This window comes from Euleptes europaea, chromosome 4 (genome assembly GCF_029931775.1).
Source record: "Euleptes europaea isolate rEulEur1 chromosome 4, rEulEur1.hap1, whole genome shotgun sequence".
Taxonomy (NCBI): Eukaryota; Metazoa; Chordata; class Lepidosauria; order Squamata; family Sphaerodactylidae; genus Euleptes; species Euleptes europaea.
In genome coordinates, this window is record NC_079315.1 from 89,224,402 (window position 1) to 89,247,399 (window position 22,998).

General features: G+C 42.2%; 1 protein-coding gene across 1 annotated transcript in view; it reads right to left on the reverse strand.

The window, feature by feature from the left end:
- Window positions 1-13,387: 13,387 nt before the first annotated feature.
- Window positions 13,388-22,998, reverse strand: part of ANKRD31 (ankyrin repeat domain 31) — a 40,071-nt gene continuing 30,460 nt past the window's right edge. Inside the window, exons 11-15 of the mRNA XM_056849023.1 lie at window positions 21,432-21,528; window positions 19,654-20,638; window positions 15,626-15,766; window positions 14,638-14,722; window positions 13,388-13,536 (exon numbers count right to left, since the gene is read on the reverse strand). Of these exons, the coding sequence (XP_056705001.1) occupies window positions 13,388-13,536; window positions 14,638-14,722; window positions 15,626-15,766; window positions 19,654-20,638; window positions 21,432-21,528 (1,457 nt within the window). The remainder of the gene's footprint in view (window positions 13,537-14,637; window positions 14,723-15,625; window positions 15,767-19,653; window positions 20,639-21,431; window positions 21,529-22,998) is intronic.

Consider the following 22,998-nt stretch of genomic DNA (forward strand, 5'->3'; position numbering starts at 1 on the left):
CCGGCGGGAGAGCTTCCCGCCCGCCACGAGAAGCGCGGAGCTGGCTCCCACCCTCTCTCCCTCCTGTGCGGGGTTGGGGGGGGGGTGGCGACGACGGATGGCTTCCTTGCCTGGGGGAGGGGGAAACGGGGGCGTGTTTGTTTTTTTAATAACATTTTTTAAATTGTTTTTTATATTACAGTAGTTTCCACCACTCATTAAGAGAATTACATGATATAAACAATATTTCTCTATTCTGTATAACTAGTTAATTCATACCTTTACGTTAACGTCCCCTCTCCCTCCTCTGTCTTTTTGATAACTGTATGGTCACCTTTGCATTTAATTTCTAATTCCATACCAAACTTCAGGAACGGGGGCGTGTTTGTTTGTTTCTTATAACATTTTTTTAATTGTTTTTTTATATTACAGTAGTTTCCACCATTCGTTAAGAGAATTACATGATATAAACAAGATTTCTCTATTCTGTATAACTAGTTAATGCATATCTTTACGTTAACTTCCCCTCTCCCTCCTCTTATCTTTTTGATAACTGTGTGGTCACCTTTGCATTTAATTTCTAATTCCATACAAAGCTTCAGGATCGGGGGCGTGTTTGCGACGGCCGCGCTGAGTGGCGCCGCCGAACTCTGCGCTCGGCTCGGCCCCTTGCGCGGTTTGGGGGGCTGGCGGCGCGCGCTCGCGGCGCCCTCGACCCTGTCAGGCTCCCCCCTCCCCCGCCGCCGCCGCCCTGAACTTGCTTCTGCCGTCAGCGCCAGCAAGACCGAGAAGGAAGTGCATTCACAGTGGGTGGCCATGTTAGTCTGTCTGCAGGAGTAGAAAAGGGCAAGAGTCCAGGAGCACCTTCAAGACCAACAAAAATATTTCCTGGCAGGGTGTGAGCTTTCGTGAGCCACAGCTCACTTCTTCAGAAGGAAGTGAAACCGGGGATGAGCTGGTTCCATTTCGCTCTTTGACCAGAACGTGCAGAACCTGTGGTTAGAATCCTTTTTTTTTTCATTATTTTTTTTAGAAAGTTCTCCTTTGAAGGAGATAATTCACAGTGGGTCGCCGTGTTAGTCTGTCTGCAGTAGTAGAAATGGGCAAGAGTCCAGGAGCACCTTAAAGACCAACAAAAATATTTTCTGGCAGGGTATGAGCTTTCGTGAGCCACAGCTCACTTCGAAGAAGTGAGATCAGATTTCCACGTTGTCGCTATTACTATTCTTGCCGCTGTTACTAGATATTTAATCGTGATGTGATTAATACAGTTTCTTGGGCGGTCCTAGCAGCTCCATAGCTAACGACTCTTCTGCAATGGGGGAAAAGGTTCCTTTTCTCAGCAAAACAAACTCCCATCCACCTTGAATAGAGGCTATTCCTGTCCACGGGAGGGGGGCGGATCGCCAGTCTTAGATCCTTCTGAGCTAGAGATCTGCCAGGACCCATGACGGGCCAGACCAAATGATTTCGCAGGCCTTAAACGGCCCCCGGGCCTGATGTTCCCCACCCCTGCTTTAACTGGAGATGCCGGGGATTGAACCTGGGACCTTCTGCATGCCCAGCAGAGGCTCTACCACTGATCCACGGCCTCTCCCCCCAAAACTAGCAGAGGATAGTTTCGATCCATCGATCTCTGGGTTATGGGCCCAGCACGCTTCTGTTGGGCCCATGACTATTCTCTTCACTCCAGCATCCATCCTCACCAAAGCATCTTCAGAAACAGTGTGTGTCTGTGGGGGGGGGGGGGAGAAACAGAACTAACTAGGTGTTTTTTTGAGCTTGAAAATAGGGATGAGGGTGGTTTTCCATTTCCATCTAGGTGGAGGAGAAAGCAGCTAGTGAACTGGGAGGTCATCAGTCACACAGGCTCATTTAGTAGCAGACAGTTAATCCTTTTTGTTCCAACTTTTGCTTTGTGGGGGTGGGGGAAAGTAATTATTTGAGAGTTGAATAAGCTTGCTGGTCTCCAGTTCCACTATTTGGAAAGTGTCCAACATTCTTTTGACTCCTTTTGCAAAGCTGAACTTTAAATTTACTTTTTTGTATGGAGGGCAAATAAGCTTTAAGAAGCCAAACTGGGGGAGTTTGTCCACACTTTGGCTGCCCTGAGGGAGACCGATCAGGTAGGTACTTTGTAAGCATTTCTTAGCAAGTAAGATGTTTTCATTTTGCAAGCCACCTGATTACAACGTGTGTTGTCTAGGTCAGGGGTGTCAAACATCCCTCCCCTTGAGATCTTGTGAGTCAGCTGAGGTAGCCAACCCTCCCAGTACCAATCTGGGCTGGTGAGTCCACTGGTCGCCAGGCAAGGCAGTCCTCCCCCACAGTCCCAAGGTGTCAATTAACAAAGACTGTTAAATAAAAACACTGTAAGAGTGTTATTGTTCTAAGCCTGTTTGTATTTTAAATAAAAAATAATATCATTTATTGGTTTTGCCTGTGTCTTCTATAAAGTTTGTCTCTCCGGTCCCTGGCATTAATTTTTATGGTTCACATGGCCTGGCCTGGCCAAGTGAAATTTATGTCATATCTGGCCCTTGAAACAAATACGCTTGACACCCCTGGTCTAGGTTATTTGGTTCTCGAATTTTAGCAACCCAAGGACTCCAATGTTGATTTTCAGTGTTTTTCGACCGCTACGCTTTCTCTTCCTCCCTCGCCAGCACAATCTGGACAACTCAAGCAACAAATCAGAACATCTCTAGTTAGGTGACTGGGAGCAGTGGCAGCTCTGTGAGCTCCAGCTTTTCAAACGATGGGAAAGGCAATTCTACCCCCTTCCCCTGAGGCAGAAAAGTCCTGCCACAAATCCTAGAAAACTGAGAGGGCTCTCTTTTCACATTACTCAGATGGACAAGAGAAAGGCTGGCCTACCATCTTGGAAGTCCAAAAACAAAACTCATGCAATAATACCTTTTACCGAGATCAACCAAAACAGCAGCACATGGCTACCTGCTTTTTTTGTCCTTAGAAAGAACTGGTGTAACCCCTTGAACAGCCTTGCAGGTCCTAGACTAGGCTGATTACTACTGATACTACTATTTTAAAAGGCTTGTTTTAATAATAAATGATTGGTTTATAAAAGGTTTGTTTATAATATGTTTGGTCAGTGTTCTTCACAAAAGAGATTACACATTCTTGCTAAAATGCAAATTTTGTGTGGGGGGGCAGTTTGTAATAATTATAAATGTAGTTGCTAGCATGTCTTCCTAGTGAGGTCAGTTTTTAAAGACACCCATGGTGCATCATGCTTGGGCCAAGCACCTACTGTTCCTTGCACTTGTTTCCTGTTAAGCAAGCATGATAGGAATGTCTCCTCTTAAGTAAGGGCCCCACTAAATGTTGCATCACATGCACATGATGCTAGTCCAACTTTTTCTTCCCCCATTGTAAAATGCTTTTGGTCAGGGGAAACTTAGAAGAGGAACTGAAAGATTGGAGGAGGTACTTAAAACAATTCACCAACCGTTGCTTTGGCCAGCTGCCAAAGCCACTTTCCCCTCCCATATGTAAGATTCCAGAGTCATGCTTACCTCACATGTCCACCCTCCTAAAGTCTCACTTCCAGTTAAGTAAGCATAGGCTGTGGGAAATAAAGAAGTTTTAAGCAGCTGTAAGGGTGGCTTTCTTGGGGATCAGCGACCAGCATCTTCTAAAGCAGAATACAGTAACCATTTCTTAGAACTTTAGGAACCTTATGGGGGGGGGGAAACCCTCTGTTTTCAGAAGAAACAAGCTTGCCTATTTTGAGTTTGCAATGAAACACAAAATTTAATTACAAGAGATGAGAAAGCAGATAAGCATCAGGGTGGGGGAGAAAAAGAAGAATCTACATATAGATAAGAACATAAGAAAAGCCATGCTGGATCAGACCAATGCCCATCAAGTCCAGCAGTCTGTTCACACAGTGGCCAATCAGGTGCCTCTAGGAAGCCCCCAAACAAGACAACTGCAGCAGCACCATCCTGCCTGGGTTCCACAGCACCCAATATATTCGGCATGCTCCTCTGATCCTGGAGAGAATAGGTATGCATCATGACTAGTATCCATTTTAACTAGGAGCCATGAACACCCCTCTCCTCCATGAACATGTCCACTCCCCTCCTAAAGCCTTCCAAGTTGGTAGCCATCCTGGGGCAGGGAGTTCCACAATTTAACTATGCGTTGTGTGAAGAAATACTTCCTTTAATCTGTTTTGAATCTCTCGCCCTCCAGCTTCAGCAGATGACCCTGCATTCTACTATTATGAGAGAGGGAGAAAAGCTGCTCCCTGTCCATTCTCTCCAAACCATGCATAATTTTATAGACCTCTATCATGTCTCCCCTTAGCCACCTTCTTTCCAAGCTAAACAGCCCTAAGTGTTTTAACAGTTCCTCATAGGACAGTTGTTCTAGTCCCCTAATCATTTTGGTTGCTCTTCTCTGCACCTTCTCAAGCTCTGTAATATCCTTTTTTAGGTGTGGTGATCAGAACTGTACACAGTATTCAAAGTGTGGTCTCACCATAGATTTGTACAAGGGCAGTATGATATCAGCAATCTTATTCTCTATTCCTCGTCTTATTATGGCCAGCATGGAATTTGCCTTTTTTACAGCAGCCGCACACATATGTGGTCAAAGGACCGTAATAAACAATTTATGTATTTATTTATAGCAGCCGCACACTGGGTTGACATCTTCATCGAGTGATCCACTACCACCCCAAGATCCCTTTCTTGGTGTGTCGCTGCCAGCACAGATCCCATCAGTGTATATGTAAAGCTGGGATTCTTTGCCCCAATATGCATCACTTTACACTTGCTCACATTGAATCTCATTTGCCATTTTAATGCCTGTTCTTCCAGTTTGTAGAGATCCTTTTGGAGCTCTTCACAGTCCGATTTTGTTTTAACCACTCTAAATAATTTGGTGTCATCTGAAAAATTGGCTACTTCACTGTTCAACCCCAACTCCAGGACACTTATGAACAGGTTGAAAAGCACCAGTCCCAACACAGATCCCTGAGGGACCCCACAGGTACCATCCTTCCATTGTGAGAACTGACCATTGATTCCTACTCTCTGCTTCCTATTTTTCAGCCAGCTCTCAATCCATAAGAGGACCTGTCCTCTTATCTCATGACTGAATTTTGCTTAGCAGTCTTTGGTGGGGGACTTTGTCAAAAGTCTGTTGGAAATGCAAATACACAATGTCCACAGGCTCATTCCTGTCCACATGCTTATTGACACTTTCAAAAAACTCTAATAGGTTAGGGAGACAGGACCTACCTTTACAGAAGCTATGTTGGGTTTTGTTCAGCAGGCCTTGCCCTTCAATCACACCTTGGCTTTCTATCGTAATGACTAGTCAACTCTTGGGGTAAGCGTTAATGGAGAATTCCCCAAGTCTAACTTTCCAGTACTTTCTCCTCTGAGCCAAGGGCTGTGTGCAAAAATACCCTATGATCTTGATAGGGGACACGCCATATTAGATTTTGAATTAATCCTTTTCTATATTAGATTTTGTATTAACCCATGCCATGATTACACTCTGCCCTACTGGGAAGGAATGTTGTGGGAAAGGAATGCTGACAGGAAAGGCTCCTTGAGAAAATGCCAAAGGGAGCGTGTATAAAGAACAGTATATTATGCTATATTTAGAGAATTTGAGGCATCAACAGAGATATCTGATGTCCATTGTTTATAGAACATCCCAAGGCTAGTACAGTGGGTATCCAAAGGGTATGTTAATGAATGCCCTGAAGTAATGATGACAATCTGACACCTATGCATATCAGTACAAGTGGGGATTTCAAAGAGTGTCCATGCATTTCAAAGAGACCGCAACAGTCAATGCATTCCCAGACCACATTCCAATATATTGATTATACTAACTAATGTGTCATTAGTACATTTTATTATATTAAGCAACGGCTGTATGTCACGTACATGTCATAATGTTGTATTACTACACACCACCCAAAAGGTGTATAGATGACATTTTGCTTGTATTCGATGCTCTCTGCATTGGCAACCTTTGTCTTGCTAGCAATATTGTGCACAATAAACTAAAGATTTACTTTTTGCCTTTGCCTCTGGTTCATTTTGTACTTGGACGAAGCACCAAGGGCCGAACCTTAGCATAACCTGCGGGTGGTGCTAACTGTTTTGGTGAGCCAGGCAGGAGGGGGCGCTCTTGGTCCGGACAACCTGTGACTACAGGTGAAACTCATTTTTGCGCGCACCTTGCCAACTGCAGGGAAAAGTGGGATCATTCATTGGGGCCTATTGGTTAAATTCTTTGGCAGGAAGTTTGAGTGGACATCCCACTTTCTGATAGGTCCAAAAAGGAATTCTGTGCTTCTGAGGAAACCCTTTAAATATTGACCAGGAAGGTACATGCCTGTGACATGCTTTTGCCAAGGCAAGATGCATGGGCAGGTTGGGAGTAAAAGATGAACCATCTCTAAGGAGATGCCTAGAGTCTTATACATTTTGTTATCTAGTAACTATGTGTTTTCCTTTGTTTCCTGTATTTTCATGCTTGGGTGGGGGAGTGTAAAGTGCTGTCCAGTCGCAGATTTATGGTGACCCCATAGGGTTTTCAAGGTAAGAGTAACAGAGGTGGTTTGCCATTGCCTTCCCCAGCATAGCAACTCTGGAATTCCTTGATGGTCTCCCATCCAAATAGTAACCAGGGTTGACCCTGCTTAGCTTCCAAGATCTGATGAGAGTGGGCTAGCCTGGGTCATCTGGGTGAGGGAATGCATGTGGAATAAAACCTCTTTGCAATTTGTGCATTGACTTTGAGAGAGTTTCAGGATTACCTTCCTCCATGAACTGTTTTAATCTCACTCTACCAGAGTTGAGAAACGGAGGTGGAGTCCCTGCTGTTATTGCTCATACACTTCAGATATGTTCAAAGGAATAATTATTAGATGACCTAGAGCCACCTAACTTAAAAAAAATAGTGCAAACCTAAGAACTTTTACCTTGGAGTAAGCACCATTGGATGGACTGGAGTAGGATTCTGAGAATACTTATTTAGAATTGCTCTGTAGCTTTCTGTAGCTGGTGGTAGGGACTGATAAAATGTATCTGCAGAGACCAAGAGGCCTCAGGTGTGTACAGACACAGTGGATTCACAGAAACACAGGGACAAGTATAATACCATTTCTCTAGACAGAGATAGATACTTCCTTCTGCATCAGATGTACTACGCATTTCTAAATCCACTACTTCATAATCTTATTTCAGTAGACATGAATCCAAACAACATGTTGTTGCTAAGGTTGTTAAGTCTACAAATACACACATAATTATTGATTGTGACATAATTGCAAAGAGACCCACTGTTAAGGTTGCTAACCTGAGCACACTTACTTGGAAGAAAGCCATATTCATTCTGAGTAAATATGCATAGCTCTGAGACGCAAACTATTAACAAACTAAATAGCTTTTGATGCTGCCTTTCTGCTATTTTAATGCCTCATCAGTTTGCAGTTTTTAAAATGCTGCTTATATCCAAAGATACAAATGGAAATAATGCAAGAATTTGTTTCACAAACAGTGCAATCCTAAGCAGAGTTACACTTTATGGTAGTCAATTAGGTTAAAAGGCTGTAACTCTGCTTAGGACTGCACTGTAAAATACCTGTGGTTTGTGGTTTATGTTTTAACTCCTTTGGAAAACTGGAATTGTTGGAGCAATAACTGAGTTTGGCTGTTTTGCGTGTATTTTTAAAATTTTCGACTTTCTGTTTACTGTTTATATAGTTACTTGTCATTCTTGTACATGCCTATAAATATGTTCCTAATGTCTTCAAAAAATCACTATTTTTTCATTTTGATTTTGGCTTAGCCTTCAGATTGCTGCAATAAAACCTGGATTTTACCTACCAACAAACAAGACATGCCAGCTGATCTTAGTCCTTGAATTTCATCCCTTGCCTGAGCATGTCACACATACCTGGTGGAATGCCAAGGAACATCAGGGCCCTGCAGGACCTAAGGGAGTTCCGCAGGGCCTATAAGACAAAGCTTTTCCATCAGGCCTACAATTGAGGGCAGCCGCGGATACCATCTTTACTGGCCTCCCCACCCCTCCCCCTTCAGGTTTTTGAAATGGCTTGGTAGAGAGGCAGCCGCCTGTGTGGGCCCTTACAGTAGAGCAGGATTTACACACCATCTCTGATTATTGCTTTAAAGCTTCATTTTATTGTTACTATTATATGTTTGTGAGATTTTTAAAACGATATCTGCCCTGAGCTGGCTTGCTGGGGAGAGCGGACTACAAATACAAAGAAAAAAATTAATAAAAGATTGTATGATATTTATCTCCTGGTAATATATTTTACAAAAGATAGTCTTCCTTTCTGTTTCCAAAATGAAGAAATAGCTGAGTAAATCCAATTATGAAGAAAAATATTTTATAAATAGTCTTAATATATCTGATAGTTAGCATGGCCCCAGCAGCGGATACTTAAATATGTGGATTGGGGCCACATACAAACTAAGGACATTTTCTTGCAAACCTGGGGGACCTCCAGGGTTGTGGCAAATTCTGAAAACGAGGGTAAATGGGGGGTTTAAAACCCCCCAGTGTTGCCTGCATGTGCACAGATACCACCTCTGTCAGAGCTGCTGCTTGATGGCAAGGATAATACTACAGGTTGTCGCAGGTCAGTGGGTTTCAGTGCCTATGCTCTTAGAATCGACTCCTTCCTGAGAAGGAGTATGTTATCTTATTCAGATAGACACCTAATAAGCAGGACTCAACTGCTTCTTACCGGAGTAAGCTTTCTCTTGAAGTGCGCCAATAAATTATGAAAAGGGACATAAATACAGTTTATTTTACATAATGTAGTATATGCATGTAGATGGTTGCATAGTCTTAAAATGTTACACAAGTTCAGACACTATGAGTCTTGAACATGTTCATGTTGCAAGCAATCTTTAACAATCTCTATGCCTCTATATGAGAGTATCAAACCTTAAAACAGTAATAATATTTTCTTCAGAATAAAGGTTACAGAAATCTTGTAAAAATGGTTAGTTCAGTACATAAAATCTGATGTAATTAATAGTATCTTAATTCAAAGTATCTAGAATACCATAATAATAAGCAGGCATACTTTACCTAATCGTGAACCTCCCCAGTACAGCAGGACCAGAGAGATCTGGAAAGTTCCTAAAATAACTGAAAAGTTATTTTAGTATGCACTGTTAGGTGTATGCACAGGTTAGAGAAATATCTAAGTGTTCTCAGCCTATGAAAGGCCTATGAAAGGCCTCTGATCTATGTTGAGATCAGGGAGATTTGTGTGTGTGTGCAAAGCTAAAGTAAAAGCTATGCAAAGCTGAAGTCAGCTATCTGTGGCTATGTGAAAGCTTAAAGCTGTGTAAATGTTCAAGAGTTCTGTGTAAGACTCTGTTCTGATTGTGTAAGACTCTGTCTCTCTGATTGTGCCAATATTAGAGAGATCTGTGTGTGAACCTTTAAGAGCCAAAAAGCTCCAAGGATCTTCATGTAAAGACTAAAGAGTTCTGTGTAAGGCTTTAGTCTGTAAGAACTGAGTTCAGAAACCTCTCTGGTTGTTAGAGAGATTTCTGACTTCATGCATAGAACAAGAAACTCCAAGAATCTCCAGCCCATAGAAGAACTGGAGAGACCCGTGAGTCCATGTCTATAAGGACTAAAAATGCCTATGCAAAGGCTAGATAGATCTTAGTGAACACTTCTCAATACATGCCAGCATTAAGAAGTGCCTCCATACTAAGGATGGAGAGATCTAAGCTCTTAGAATCCACACAAAGGTTGATGGTTTCTAAGAGTCTCCATCTTACTTAAAAGATGGAGAAGTTTGTAGGTACTCAGCCCAGATACCCAGTCCTAGCAAGGGCTGGTTATCTGAAAAGAATCCTCAGTTTAGGGAGTTCGCCAGTCTTATAGGAAGACTTGTAAATGTTGGAGAAATCTGTAAGTACTCAGACCATGCAAGGGCTAAATACTTAGAGACTTTTTAGGCAAGGAAGTCTTAACCCATATGGAAGGTCTGAGAGCAAGAATCCATGCAAGAATCCATGCAAGAATCAAAGTCTCAGAGCCCACATCCCACGCAAGGGATAGAGATATCCATGCAGGCCAATGGGTACTAACCCGTCAGAGACTCTCTGCCTTTTGGCCAGAAGAGCCTCTCCTTTTATATGTTTTTGGGACCCGGTTTTTCCGGATTTGTTCTTATTTTGCCTACAACTATAGCTCCCTTTCCGATTTCTGCAGTTATGCACTATTGTGTGGATTCCACACGGACACCATGTTAGGAGATTCTCTTCCTGGTCCATATAAGGAAGATCCTCTTCCTGTTGATCATAGCCTCACAGCCTGTTCATGGCCTTGTGTCATATCCTGCAGTATCCTGTGTAATCAGGCAGGCTACTGTTTGGATTCCAGGAGTAGTTCACCGAGTGCTCTTGCTTATATTTTAAACAGGGTCAAATGGTCAGACATGTCTAGCCTTGCCAGGTTCCTACTGTCAGGCTTGTAACAGAGGAAATCCTACACACAGCCTAGTATTTCAAGGAAGAAATCTTTCTGTCGTTATTACAAACAACTTATATACTAAATGGTTTAGGCCCAACTTTCTTAATTAAGTATTCTGTTATTGCATTTAAACTTTAAATAGTGAAAGTCTGCAAGATACATGTGCTTCTATTAGCCTAATTGTCTCATAAATGCAAGAGCCCATAACAAGGTAGGTTGGGCAGGCAGAGTGGCAGGGACAAAGTGGAGGAGGATGGTCTACTGATCAACAGAACAGCAGATATGGGGGCAGGAGGTATAGAAGGGAAAAGATGGGAGAAGTTGGTGGCAGTGGGAGGAAAGAGTAGAGAAAGGTTGCTGGGAGCAGGTGTCAGAAAGCACAGGATGAAGCAGGGACTCATGAGGGAGTTTTTCTGTGAGTTCCTCGCAGGTTCCCACTTGTAATAATATGTTTGCCAGAAAGGTGATGTTTATTGCAAAGGAGATTACAGAAGTTTGCTGATTTTTTTAAAGGAAGGCATTTTTTTATGCTGGCAACCTTAGGGTTATATCTCCTGATATCTGGAAATCAGTTCATATCAATCAAAATCTAAGTTCTGTAGTTAAGATGCTGTCAATTTATTAAGTGTCTTGAATCAAAGGAAATTACATAAACAACCAATACAATTATTAGGGAAGTAAATCTAATATTTTGTATATTTCTTCAGAAGTCAAGGCATGAGCAGAATATGAACCACTACTTCCTTCCCACAGATCTTTTAATTAGCTACAACAAAGGTGAAAAAGTAATCAAAACACAAACATCTGTAAGTGCAAATAAATAAACTTTTATTCAGTATTTGATACTAATCAAGACAACTTTGTGATAGTTTTACACTTCAGACTGAAAATTCTTTCAAAAAAAAAAAAAGAATGCCAAAGTCAAAAGCCGAACTTTTCTTCCTAAAATCTTTCACTCATTCTGACAATCCTTCTCTGTTTCCCCTGCATCAGTTACCAATTTCTTCGGTACTGCCAGTTTACACTCTAACTGTATAAGCAGCAGAGACTCCAGGGATTAGGCTGTTAGCAATGCCTATCAGGGCAACCACAAGCTGACAATACACAAATATAGAAGGAGGAAAGATTCTAAATGCAAAGCAAATACAATCGCTTTGACAGCTAGAACACAGCATAAATTAGTGGTCTTAAAGCCCATAGTGATTATTTTTCCAGAAAAAAAAACATTTTATTCTTTTTTGATGTGCATGGATATTGTTGAACAAGGGACTAAAACTTTTTACCTTTGTGAGCTACAAAATACCAGAGTGAGCAAGCACCACTTACTAAGTATTTTTCTTCTCTCAATAGGCCTGTACAAAAGAAACAGTAGTGATCATTCCACCATGGTTAAGATCATGGAAGAAAGCAACAAGCCCATCCTTCTCTCACATCCTTTCTCCCATTAGCTTGGTTAGGGATTTCATCAGTACCAAACCACAGTTATTACTATATTTCTTGTTAATATGGGATTTGCTTACTGTCTTGAAGTCTAATTTTTTTTTACCTTGAGTAAGAGGGAAGCAATGTTGGCATAAGCCATGGGTAAACCAATGGCACAGAGAAATTAGCAGGAAGTTACTGTCTGGTGAGAGAAGGAGTGTGTAATCCCATGGCCAGAATTACATTTGAACAAACTAATGAAAAAGAAATTGCTTTAAAAGTACAATGTCAACATTTTGTTTTAACATTTTGCATTACTCTTCATAGTAGCCATAGTTTTGGAGCTCCATTCTAAAGCAAATACTGTGCTATTGGCAATGCCATCCTAAGCAAAGTTACTCCCTTCTAAGCCCATTGATTTAGGGGAGTCTCTTACACACAGGCTGTTTGATCCAGCTTTGATGTGACTGGGAAGGAGGTTTATGTCAACATCTTTGTGGAGCTTCTGTTCACCTCCTGGGCTTTCCCTATTTCTACTGCACTCTTTCCCAAACCTGCTCTGCTATGATGGTTTGAGAAATGGTGCAGCAAAGCCAGGGCAGGTCAGTACCCATGTGGATGGGAAAGTATGGATCTTCCCAGTCCCACCCACATCAGTACCATTTTGCTGCTCCAGTCCCCCATGGAGGGCATTTATTTCCCCTTGTGACTGCTTTAAAAAAAAGGCAATTGTTGTAATGTTATGACAATTGGTCTATCTGAATTCCCCACTTTCAGTTCTTAAAAAAGCAAGTCATTAGTCCCTTTTGTTGCAAAGATGTGCCCTTCCCCCTTATATCTCTGCAAGAAATAGGCTGGAGAGGTTTTTAAAGTGAAAGCTGGAATTCAGAGCACCTAATAGACTGATTGTAATAACCTTTAGACATTTCCAGGGTTGTTGTTTTTTAAAAAAACTGGAAAAAACACTTTTTTGGCAAGTGGGGGTGGCTGCTGCAAGGGACTGAGGGCCAAACTAGTCGTGACAGCTGCCATGTCTAGTTTGGCCCTGAGGCAGGGAAAATGTGGAAAAACCTGCCCCATTGCTGCTGTTCTATATTGGCAGCTGCAGCAGCAGTGGGGAAGCCACACAAACTAGTCCCCGTATAGAAAACACCATGTACTTAGAAGGGAGTAACTCTGGTTAGGGTGGTACTGTAAGCCACTTTAGCTCTTAATAAGGTTCATAACGGACAGACATGAGAAAAATACTGGTATCTTTGCACTCTCTTATCCAAAAGCAAAATGAAATTATGTTTCAACACACTAAAAGCTTCTAGGTTAAATGGAGATTACAGGCAGAATTTCACAACCACTTTCACTAATAAAGAGCCCAGTCAAAATCGACCACAGAAGTAACTAAACCTAATTACATATCAGTTTTGCATTTAACAGATATGGAAGAAAATATTCCAAAAAACGTTCTTCAAAATCCAAAATTTTCACAATGGATATACAAGTTCCAGTACTGATCCATTGCATGTTGTGGCAGAAGTTCTTCATCCTCTATTAACACCATTTCGTTAAATTGAAGAAATCTGAGTTCTTTTGATGAGATGGGCTGGTAGGGAGGTTCTGTTAGAAACATTAATTTTAAAAAATAAGGTTTAATATAATACAGTAAATCAGATGTAGAGCCTTGTAAAATCAATTTTTTTTAGACAAACCCTGCTAAGTTAGATTAGTTTTAAAATACCAGAAAAACTTTTAAAGACATCAATGTTCTGGCATCACTGAATACAGAATATACACTGCAGGAAAAGGAAAGAACAATCAAGATAAGTGTTGTGGGAACAAAATCAACAGTGTGTAATAGTCTCTCACACCTATAGATCTTATGACCAAATTGTCTACAGAACTAAATTGCCAAATTGTCATTTTGTGAGGTCTCAGAACAAGTTTTACAGTGCTATTCTAAGCATTTTAGAAGACAATGCAAGTGGTACAGGACTAAGGCTGCAATCTTAACAACACTTTCCTAGGAGTAAGACCCCTTGAATAGACCTAAGTAGGATTCTGAACACACCTGGTTCAGTTGGCACTGTAAAACAGATTCAGAGTGGAAATAGAGTAGGAAAACCTTTTTGCTGAACCAGTAAGGGAACAGTTCTATCATAAGTATTGTAAGATCCCGAAAGCTTATGCCACAATACATTTGTTAGTCTGTTATTTGGCTACAGCACACTCACATGGATACCCCTCTGGAATTTGTAACCATGGATGGTTAATTAAGGTATTAGCTAACTGAGTAATTATCAGGCTTCAGCACATATAGGGTTATCTCACTAGTTTAGTTCAGGAGGGGTATCAAAGCCATTACATTTCCAAAGTATGAATCCTGCCTTGTGAACAATTCTAAGACTTCATAACTTAAATCCAAAGCCTTGAGAATGCCTTTAATAAAGAGAGTGCTTTTTGTAATCAGTTTTCTGCACTGTTTATGGTATGTCATGTCTTCTAAGTTGGTGATCTTAGTCTTATTGCTTTGTTTATTGAATGTCTTATACCATATGATTGCATTGTCTTTATATTTTGTAATCTGCTTTGAGTCTAAGCAAGAAAGGCAGGCTATAAATGAAGTAAATAAAAACAAAGATATTGGCAACATGTGAACATGTAGACAGAGCAAGGGGGGTATTTTCATCTAAGACTAATCATAGTTCAGTCTGCACGTACCAAATGGCTTTTTTTGTTGCAATGGTTCCTTAGGAATATGAACTTCAGCATCGATTTTTGATAACAGAGTTCCACAGTATGTGACCTGTAACCAGACGTATCTATTAGGCGCCGAATATTTTATTTACTTATTTTTATGGTGAATCAAGAAATATTAAATCTTGTCAAAATTATGGATCTGATTTCCACAGTTGTTTCAAATGCAATATATGAAAAATAAAAGACAAAGTCAAATGCAGATAATCTACTCTGCAGTTTCTGTACTTAGAGATACAATTAGACTTATGGTTGAAACACAAGCTGTGTATGTTCCACAACTGCTGTGCAAGCCATTTGGAACTGGGTTCATAATTTGACCACCAGTGGACATGATGTAGAGTCACTCCAATCTAAGCCCATTAATTTCAATAACTCTGCATAGGATCCCACTGCGTGAATTTCAGATTTCAAAAAGTTAAACAGTGGTGCGTATGGCTATAGACTTAATGTTGTGTTGGTAATACCTGCTGAAATTTCAGTCTAAGTGGCCCAAACAAGATTTCCAGCTATCTGTATTTCTCTTTTCCACTCCCTGGCCACTCGTCAATATGGCCATTGCAGACTTATTGAAGGACACGTCTCACTCTTCCAGAAACAGTGTAAAGTTTCCTAAAAAATTAAGTTGGCTTTTAAAAAGAAAGAGCGTGCTGAGGGTGGGAGAGGTGGAAGGAGAACCGATGATTTCCTTTAATCCTTTTAAAGGACTTTTATGATTCCATTGTTTTTATTCACCCTAGGGTTTGAGAACAATAAAATATATTTCCCGTTACACATGAAAACCCTACATTGGCTGGAGGGTCAAATTTGAAGTGCCTCTTTTCATGTCATAAGTGAAAAATCCCAAACTAAATGGTATTTTAGGATTACTTGTGAAAGCCCTAATATTGTTACAGTTTGCACTGATCATAACACCACAGTAAGGAAATCCAATGAACTACAGCAAGCCCACCTTATTCCACACATATTTCCAGCTTACAGAAATATCATTTCCCAAAAGTGCTTTAATCCATTGAACTGGACTCTGGTAAACTGTGTTGTTGCCTGTTTTGACTTTGCCATTTCCCAAAAGGCTAGCTTTGTGTTTGGAATCCTAAATTTAAAAAAACAGAAAACCATTCAAAATTAAAACTACACAAGTGAACAAAAATGTATACTTTTCTACTGTTTTTTTACTCTATTCCTTAGGCAGGGATTAAAAAAAAAAGAGTGCTTTAAGTAAAAAGTACATTCAGCCTATATTTTCGACAGTTAATTAAATGGCTTATAGAATTCAATTAGTCCAACCCAGGTTCCAGAAGCTTTATGACAGATTAACTGCCAAGAGACTTTGTTAGTGAAATGGAGTCAGCAGTGTTGGTCAAACACGCTGGCAAACCGCGGTTTCCTACTTCAGGAGTTAGCTTTGGAGAGCCTCTGGCTCACCTGTTCCGTTTCTCCTTTGCATGTGGGAGTCCAATTAGATATTTCCGCTTTTACTGAAAATCTCAGTTTGAAAGCATGTCTGCATTCAGATGTCACACTATAACTGCAATTAAACTGCCATCTGCTGTGACAGGGCATGAAAGCTCTGTTGTGCCTGCAGACCCACCCACCAGTTCCTTCCCTTTCCCATCATGCGCGGCTCATGACAAGCTTTCAAGCAAACTCTAATTGCACGTGATGTCCAGATGTAGGAACCTGGATGGATTCGAGTTTGTTTACCCGCCCATACTGGGATTCTGGGTTGCAATCGTTCCCTGGTTTATAATTCTGATTTGTGGGAAGTAAACAAAACCCAGTGCGTCGTCTTCAGTCAAGTCACCACTCAAGACAGAATCAGGTGGAGGTGGTAGCGATAGCTGCCGCTGCTTGCTGCTCCCTATGGTTCCTCTAGCAAATGAGAGGCAGTGACTGCCAGGAGAAGCAGGGGCAGCTGTGGTGTGACAGGGAATAGGTGACTGAGCGGTGACAGCTGCTGCTCCTACTAACTTCCAGCGTGGTGTGGTTAGGAGCGGCGGACTCTAATCTGGAGAACCGGGTTTGTTACCCCACTCCTACACATGAAGCTAGCTGAGTGACCTTGGGCCAATCACAGTTCTCTCAGAACTCTCTCAGCCCCACCTACCTCACAAGGTGTCTGTTGTGGGGAGAGGAAGGGAAGGCGATTGTAAGCTGGTTTGAGTCTCCTTAAGATAGAGAAAATCAGGGTATAAAAAAAACTCCTCATTTCCTCCTCCTTCCCCTTCTCCTCCTCCATTCGGTTGGCTGAGCCTTTGGGGACAGCCAGGATCAGCAGCCATTACTGCCTTCTCTGTTTTTTTTCTGGGCAGTGAAAGTTGATCCTCATAGCCACGGGCAAGGTCTCTAAAGTGTACTCTGTTTAATCCACAACTTCAGCAGGCAGCAGATGAGTGAGCAACTGGCAACAGCTGCTTGACCCTTTCCTCGATCTAAACTGCAGGAGTGTGGCATCATAGGCAGTGGTGCAGCCGGGTGGCACAACTCTGGGGATGGGGGGGCCTGAAGGTGCTGCTGCTGCCACCACCACAGAAACGGAGCAGGCAACCATAGCTGCCACACTACAACAGACCAGGGGATAGCAGGGGAGTCCTCCTGGGGCACAGAAGGCCTTGGCAGCTGACTGATTATGCTACCTCCTGATGCTAGCCCTGAGCAGTTATGTGCTAATTTTGTTACCCCAGACACAGCCCCCTCAACTACTTTGTTAACAGACTAAGTAAAAATCCCCAGGTTAGCAGCTGAGTGGAAAACTACATCTACTGTTAGAGTTGCCAGGTCCCTCTTCGCCACCGGCGGGAGGTTTTTGGGGCAGAGCCTGAGGAGGGCAGGGTTTGGGGAGGGGAGAGACTTCAATGCCGTAGAGTCCAGTTGCCAAAGCGACCATTTTCTCCAGATGAACCAAATAGCAGGCGATCTCCAGCTTGTACTTGGAGGTTGACAACCCTATCTACTGTGCTGCTGCCACCACTATCCTTCCCTGCCTGTGAAGAAAAGCCAAGGCAAAGAAACACAGTGACCATAAACACTGTGCTGTGTTTCTTTGTCAGCAGTTTAGGTGTGGCCTTGTTGCATCTGTGTTTCATACTATAGCCTCTTCTGACATGAAGCTGAATATCACCACCAAAGCATGACATTATGTTTTCCTAGTTGTGGAAGTATAGCCCTGTGCTTCATGGCAGCTCAGTTCAGTTGGAGCTCTCTCTCTTTTCTGTTAACGTTGGGAGTGACACTTAATGCTGCCCCGTGCTTCCCTTTTGGAATGGGCAGAGGGGCAAAGAGGTTTGCTTGGTAAAGTAAAACAAAAGGTGAAAAATCACCCCCTGAATCGTTATTTCCATTACTAGAATTTTAACTCAATCTAGAGATCATTTTTACATATATTATCCATATACAAAGCAGAAATGCATCTAAGAGCACAATAAAGTTTTCTGTGTTATGTTTTCATCCCAAGCATACTGTACTTGTAATGTTTAATTATAAAATTACTGGAGTCCGAACTTTCAAAATCAAGTTCAGAGGACTATTCAAACATTATTTTTGCTGTTAGCAATGACAGACTTTCCTTTCTCCCTTAGAAGCTCCTTGATTCATAAATCTTGAGCAGCATAAGCAATAACAACCAATGTTAACAAACTAAGAATTTGAAAGCAGCCAACAAAAGTCCTGAAGATTGTTCAGTAATTTAAAGTATGCAAGCCATGGTGAGATGCCACAAGCTACACTGGGGATTTCCAAATGACCCACTGAAGCCCCCGTGTCTCACATTTGTCACCCAAATCTATGTTTTAGAAACCAAAGACAAAAGGCAGTCAAAAGTACAAATGTCCCTCGGCTTTTCTCATATTCAGCACCAAGAGAAAACCAAAACAGGAAGTCAGGCATTGTCAAGAATTGTATTTGGGGCATTTTATACCATCACTTGAAGAAGATGAAGGCTTAGGGTTGAATGCATCTGCCTGCTTGAATGCATCTCTGGTGAAAAGCTCATTGTGAGCCTATGTGACCTTTTCTACACCGCTCGTTAGTTAGACATGTTGGCTGCTTTGTTCTTTCAGAAAATGGCTGGGGGCATGTTCACTTTTGAGAAGACAACTTACCGTATATACTCGCGTATAAGCCGAGTTTTTCAGCCCCAAAAATGGGCTGAAAAAGCCAGCCTCGGCTTATACGCGGGTCAATACGGGGGGAAGGAGGGAGGAGGGAGGGGGGAAACTTACCGCCGTCGCCGCCGCCGGGCCCGTGCCGCTTCCTGCCACTGGGAGCGGCCTGGGGCAGCCTCCTGCAGCCGCAGGATGGCTGCCCAAGGCCCCCCCGCCCCCGCCGCCATTTTTCACGGGCGGGAGGGGCCTTGGGCAGCCATCCTGCGGCTGCAGGAGGCTGCCCAAGGCCCCCCCGCCCCCGCCGCCATTTTTTTCGGGTGGGAGGGGCCTTGGGCAGCCTCCTGCAGCCACAGGAAGGCTGCTCCGGGTCCCCCTGGGCCTCGCCGCCGCTTCCTCCCGCCGGGAGCGGCCTGGGGCAGCCTCCTGCAGCCGCAGGAAGGCTGCCCAAGCCCCCCCGGGCTGCGCCGCCGCCGGACCCTCGCCGCTGGAGAGCCCTGTCAGGTAAGCCTGCGGGGGGGGGGAGGGGTTATAAGCCGACCCTCGGCTTATACGCGGGTGCCTAATTTTTCCCCATTTTGGGGGAGAAATTAGGCACCTCGGCTTATACGCGGGTCGGCTTATACATGGGTATATACGGTAGCCTGGATTGAAAACCCAGATCAAGGGGCTTTCAGCATGTCACATTCAATAGTAGGATCTCTGATGGCCTCATGAATTAGCTGAAAGTGTTCTACAAGTGAGGACCGTTTTAAAAGAAATGTAAACTAATTTGTATTTACACTTTTAAATAACCCAACTTCTTTTACATATCATGCAATTATACTATTGTATACATTGTGCATTCATATTTATGTTGTTTTGCAGATAAGGAGTTTACCTGGAGTGTGAATTCTAGAACATTATCTCCTGGCTTAATCTTTCCTTGTTCAATCAGATCTAGCAATTGGGTTTTTTTCCTTCTATTTGGTTTGAGGTTTAATTGATTTTCAGAATCCTGCCTGGTGGAGCAATTAGAACAATCCTGACTGGTCCTGCTTGGTGAAGGTGCATCAGAAACAATCCCTCTAAGTTCTAAGTTGGCATTAAGTGATGTTCTATTGTTTGGATAAATATTTTTCTGAGAAGTGGCAAGACGGCTGTGTATGGATTCTAAGTCTATTCTTGTTTGTGTTTGGTAAGCCTCATTTATACTTGAACGTTGCTGCAAGGTCTCATTAATGCAAACCAATGCCGGTGGCTGATTGATACTACTGACAGCAATGTTGGTCGCTTCAGAAATATTTAGTTCACAGGTCACTGGTTCTGCAGCTGGAGGTGTGTTTCTTCCTGGGGCCATTGAGTCACAATCAGTTTCCTTTCGGTGTGATTGTTTTGTCTGGATAAGGCAAACAGGTTCTGAAGGCAACATTGTCTGGTCCACAGCACTGGAAAACTCCGGGTCTGATATTGTATCAATTGTATATTCCCTCTTTTTGGAGACTTCATTATGAGGCCCAACAACATTTTGCCTAACTGCTCTTCCATTTCCTTCATCCAGCGATGCATTTGGATACTGGTTGTGCTCTTGGTCTAAAAAGCTGCTTTCCATGACCCAGCTGGATTCCATGCCCATGGCCACATCAGGGCACTGCGGTGTTTTATCAGATGTACCATCTTTTGTGCTGTTTCTTTCACATGAGATGGATGCGCTCAGGATTTGTTTTGCCAAACTTAAGGATTCATTCTTTTCCATCTTATAATTTTGTATTTTCTGGCCTAGTTCTTTCTGTTTTTGCGCCATAAGCAGAAGGCTCTTTTGTCTGGAAACAAGCTTAACCAGCTGTTCCCTCAGTGCTCCCTGTTTAAAAGATTCCACAGAAGCTCTGAAGTAAAAAAACAAAAAACAATAACACCTAAATTAACAAGAACAAAAAAAACCCTTGCTCATAGTTTTTTTTAAAGGAGCCATTCAAGTATATGGCTTGACAACATAATACGTAAACCATTTTTGCCAATATTTAGAAGAATGATATAAACTGCATAGCTGGTGCACTTGTAGTAATACAAATAGAAGGGCTCTGAAAATGCACAAGTTATTCTACCTCACCACAATTAAGTGTATTCAACCACATATTAACCAGCAAGCCTTGGAAGGCTAAATTCTCTATGAAATATACACGCACACACCAACTAATATTTTCAAGTGAAAGGCCAAAAACGCTACCATGTAGTGTCCACTGTGTCTTAAACTAGGCCGTAACACACAGGTTAGTGGAGAAAGCCACCAAAGCCCCTTGCGTATCCACCATACCTTACCTGTTAAGAAGCTAAGCGTTGTAGCCTTTTAAAAATTCCTTCTTTCATTAACCTTCCAGTCTCTCCCCACCCTCCCACCCACACTGAAGACCCATTCCTCCATTCTCCACTATCACAATGTCTATTCCACTCATCTTGTAAGGGTGAATGTTATACGGTGGGATGGGAACTCTGAGACTTACTGAAACAGCAAGGTGTCTGTCTGCTGGGGAAAAAAGAAGGTAGGTTTTGAAGTAGCGCTATTAAAGCCAATGGGCAACTATACAAGGTTTAGAATGCCTACAGGACATCAGGATTTCAGCTGCATATTACAACTGCCTTACAAAAGTAGGTCTATGAAACAACTTTTCTTCTACGCACCTGTATTTTTTAGCAATGTCATCCCTTTCTGACTTCTGTTTGGCAAGCACTTCATTCAGAACACTCTGTATCTGAGACAGATCTTGAATATACAAATCTGTTCAGTATAGATTAAAAATTAGTACTCTAATCTGAAGTTTCTCACATTGATAATTTGTTGCAAATAAAAAAAAACATGTTGGGAAAGTAAAACAATGTGTCAGAGAAACACATCAATATTGTAAGCTCTACGTTTTTGTGGTACATGTCTGTCTACAAATTGCTTTGCAGTACTTTTTAAATACTGATAATTTATATCACGGATACTAGGAAAAAACCCTCAGTATCAATTATTCAAGTTAAGCATGAATGAATTGTGCACAACAAGTATTAAAAGAACTACATTTGCAAGGACTACATTTACATTTCTGAGAAGTACCTCTCATGTTTTCCACACAGGGACTGGCTTGTGTGGTTTTCTTATTGTTGCTGCAGCTCCTGGAATTTTGCAGCAGCGACAAGTTTTCCACATGACAGATTTCCACACATTTTCCCTGCCCAAGCTCTCCCTCCAGGAGTGGTAACACCCCCACACACACCAGGGCTTTTCCAGATTTTTTAAAACATGGCAATTGAATGTCAGGAATCAGGATGTCACTGTAACATTATAACAACCTATGTATCAGGGCCTCTGAATTCCAAACTTTCATTTTAAAAATAAAGGAAGTCTCTAGCCCAAGGGTGTCAAACATGCGGGCTGGATCCAGCCCCTTGAGGGGTCTTATCCAGCCTGCAAGCCAGCCAAAACAGCCACTCCCCCCAGTCCCAATCTGGGCTGGCAAACCCGCTGCAAACTTGCCAACCAAGGCAGCTACTCTCTCCCGCTCCTGATCTGGATTGGTGAGGCATAGCCCCTTTCATTGCAGAGACATTACTTTCCCCTTATATCTCTATAAGAAAAGGAATAGACTTACTTTCTGATTTAAATGAAAGCTGGGAACTCAGATAACTCGATACATAGATTGTTATAATGTTATAACAATATTCAATTGCTGATTTAAAAAAATAACAAAGCCCACAGTGGCTGGGAGTGGGTGGCCAGGCCCTGAACTGCTACAGAATATAATTAAAGTTGTTTAAAAAGATTCATTAGGGCTAAGCATTATAATAATAACAAAGTAAGCAGCTTTGAAACATAACTATTCTGTTACCCTGTGCAAATCAAACTGTGACCCAATTCCACAAGCAACTATGCTGATGCTGAAATATCAGCTCATGAGACCAGGTGAACGGATCATATTGTTGGAACACTGTACAACTCATCCCCTGCTCTCGAACATAAGTACAGTCTCAGCTACTGCAGCTGCAACCACATCATGATGGCAGGCGCAAAAAAACCTGAATGAAGCGTTTACACAGACCTACAAGGGGTTAAGGGGGACAGCAGCAATCTGTTAAGTAACCTGATGGGCTTTTCGAGATATATTTACTTCCTAATTTTTCCCCACTCAAATTCATGAAAAAGATGCAATCTTTTGTGTGACTGAAGAAGTAGGGATGCTTGAACACTTGCCAATTTGGCTCACAT